We start from the raw sequence: 2,230 nt of genomic DNA, 5'->3' as shown, positions 1-2,230 counted from the left end.
AGACACATTTGCCAAGATTCAAGACCTGCAGCATGAAATTGATGCAGATTCCAATGATCCAATTGATGAGATGGATGATGCAGATGATTGGCAGCTGGGAACTAAGAATTCAAAACAGGGCCCACAGACACACAAAACACTGAAGACCACAGTGCCAACACGTTGGAACAGTGTCCTGAACATGATCAGAAGCCTCGTCAGCTTGGAGACAGAAGTCACTGAAATCCTGAAGAGGATAGGAAAGCCCTTGTTATGCCCCCTTCCTGATGACATCGAGCTACTTGGTAACTTAGTTAGCTTTTTGGAAGACTTTGAGAAATTCACACTGATTTTAAGTGAAGTCAGTCCAAACCTGAGTGCCATACCACTAATCAGGGCTCGAATCAAGAAAATCTGTACAGTGACTCCCAGAGATCCACCACTAATGAAGAGAATCAAAGAACGAATAATGAAGAATATGGACAAACGAATCCCCATGTCAGATCTGGTTAGAGCCGCTGCAGTGTTTGATCCAGCTGTCAGAGATATCGCTATGACGAAGGATGAAAGCAGGGAACTGCTGCAGAATCTCCATGAGAAACTGAACTCCTCCAGGTGACATTGACATTTCAGTGTACTTGCTAACCACATACTTTCTTTTCTTATGTGTTTGATTTTGCATTTGCCTTATGCATATATTTCACTTTTCAGATTCAGTTCAACTGTGTTTGGGGTTGGAGATGAGACGACTACGGATGGTGGTTCTGGTGGCCCTTCTGGCGGGGATGGTGACCACGATGTGGGAGGCAGAGCAAAACGCCTGCGACTAGAATTGTTAGCAGAGGCGCAAGAAGATGCAGAAGCTCATTCTTCAAATTGTATCCTTGACCAAGAGATAGATGCTTTTCTGGCCATGAGAACAAGAGACCAAGGAGCACTGGACTTTTGGCGAACCCATAGCAATACTTTCCCCATACTGTCCGCTATGGCCAGGTGCTACCTCTCCATTTCACCAGGGAGTGTGCCGGTAGAATGCATGTTTAGTTCCACTGGCCTTCTGCTCAATGGTAAACGATCATCACTTGCTCCTTCAAGGTGTAATATGATAAGCTTCATCCATGATAATGCCAAGTTATTGTATACAACTTAGCTTAATTACATTTAGCCCAAACACAACACATTGTAGGCTACTTGAAAGTTAATAATGAAAATGTAGTAGCATACATGTAACTAAATAAATATGTACATAATTTGTGAAAGTACAATCTGGTGAGGTTTTTTTATTACATTGTATTGCATTTTGTAGAAATATGGAGAAAGTCATGCATTGCTTGGAAATATTGAGATCTAGTAAATCAGTATAACATAGACTGATCTGTAGACATGAAGTGGCAGCTTAAGCCATTTGCAGCCATGAACATTTTGGCGGCTGCAGCAGCCATTTAGGTTTTGGCTGAGCCGGCTAGCCAGCCAATAACTTCATCAGCCAGCCGTTATTCTCAAAACAAATGGCTTCGGGGTCTATTCCAGGCCATCAGGAAGGTTTGCACTATAGCTGCTGGAATGACCTCTTCCACCAACATCATCTGGCAGTGGGACGTCATCCTGAAGGGCCATGTCGTGCAGTAATGGCATAAAACCCACCACTGACTTGGGTAATGTCGTCTGGTGTAGTCGGGAAGGTCATCCGGTCAGTGAGCTGCAACAGGATCTGTGTGACCACTGTCACAGCTCTACTGACTGATGCCTTGCTTAGCCCAAGGCCATGCCCTAACACCTCCAAAAAGCTGCCAGTAGCATAATGTGCATAATGATCAACATGTATTGCACTGTAGCCTATTGCAATTACCCTTCATTGATTTCACACACCTGTTCTAAAAAGAAAGGCATGACTTGTCATGTCATATGTATGTAGTCCATACATTAATGTCTCAGGACTGTGAATGATCATTATGAGCTATATGGAGGAGGCAAGGGGACATCAGAGATGTTTCATTACAGGAGTAACATCATCCATTTCTTAAACACTGTTGTTTTGTTTTCTGGGGGCCCATCTTATGCTGTACTACATGGTTTATTCTACTTCAAACAATATGCAGTATCGTCATAGTTACATGTCTAGGTTTCAGAATTCAGGACTATTTAGTTAACATGCTATTGTTATCATAGGAGGTTGATGGAATAAAGTAGGTGTTGAAATGTCAGTCCACCCAGGGAATATAGATATGCTTTTGAAAACAACAGTATAGAC

At 42.7% G+C, this 2,230-nt stretch overlaps 1 protein-coding gene across 1 annotated transcript; it reads left to right on the top strand.

The window, feature by feature from the left end:
* Positions 1 to 315: 315 nt before the first annotated feature.
* On the top strand, positions 316 to 1,200 carry LOC134077714 (uncharacterized). The gene is made up of 2 exons (XM_062533359.1): positions 316 to 594; positions 691 to 1,200. Exons 1-2 carry the CDS (start codon positions 425 to 427, stop codon positions 1,127 to 1,129), a joined length of 609 nt encoding a protein of 202 aa, XP_062389343.1. The 5' UTR covers positions 316 to 424; the 3' UTR covers positions 1,130 to 1,200.
* The last annotated feature ends 1,030 nt before the right edge of the window (positions 1,201 to 2,230 follow it).

Source organism: Sardina pilchardus, chromosome 4 (genome assembly GCF_963854185.1).
Source record: "Sardina pilchardus chromosome 4, fSarPil1.1, whole genome shotgun sequence".
Classification (NCBI taxonomy): Eukaryota; Metazoa; Chordata; class Actinopteri; order Clupeiformes; family Clupeidae; genus Sardina; species Sardina pilchardus.
This window is presented reverse-complemented; position numbering and strand designations above follow the sequence as displayed.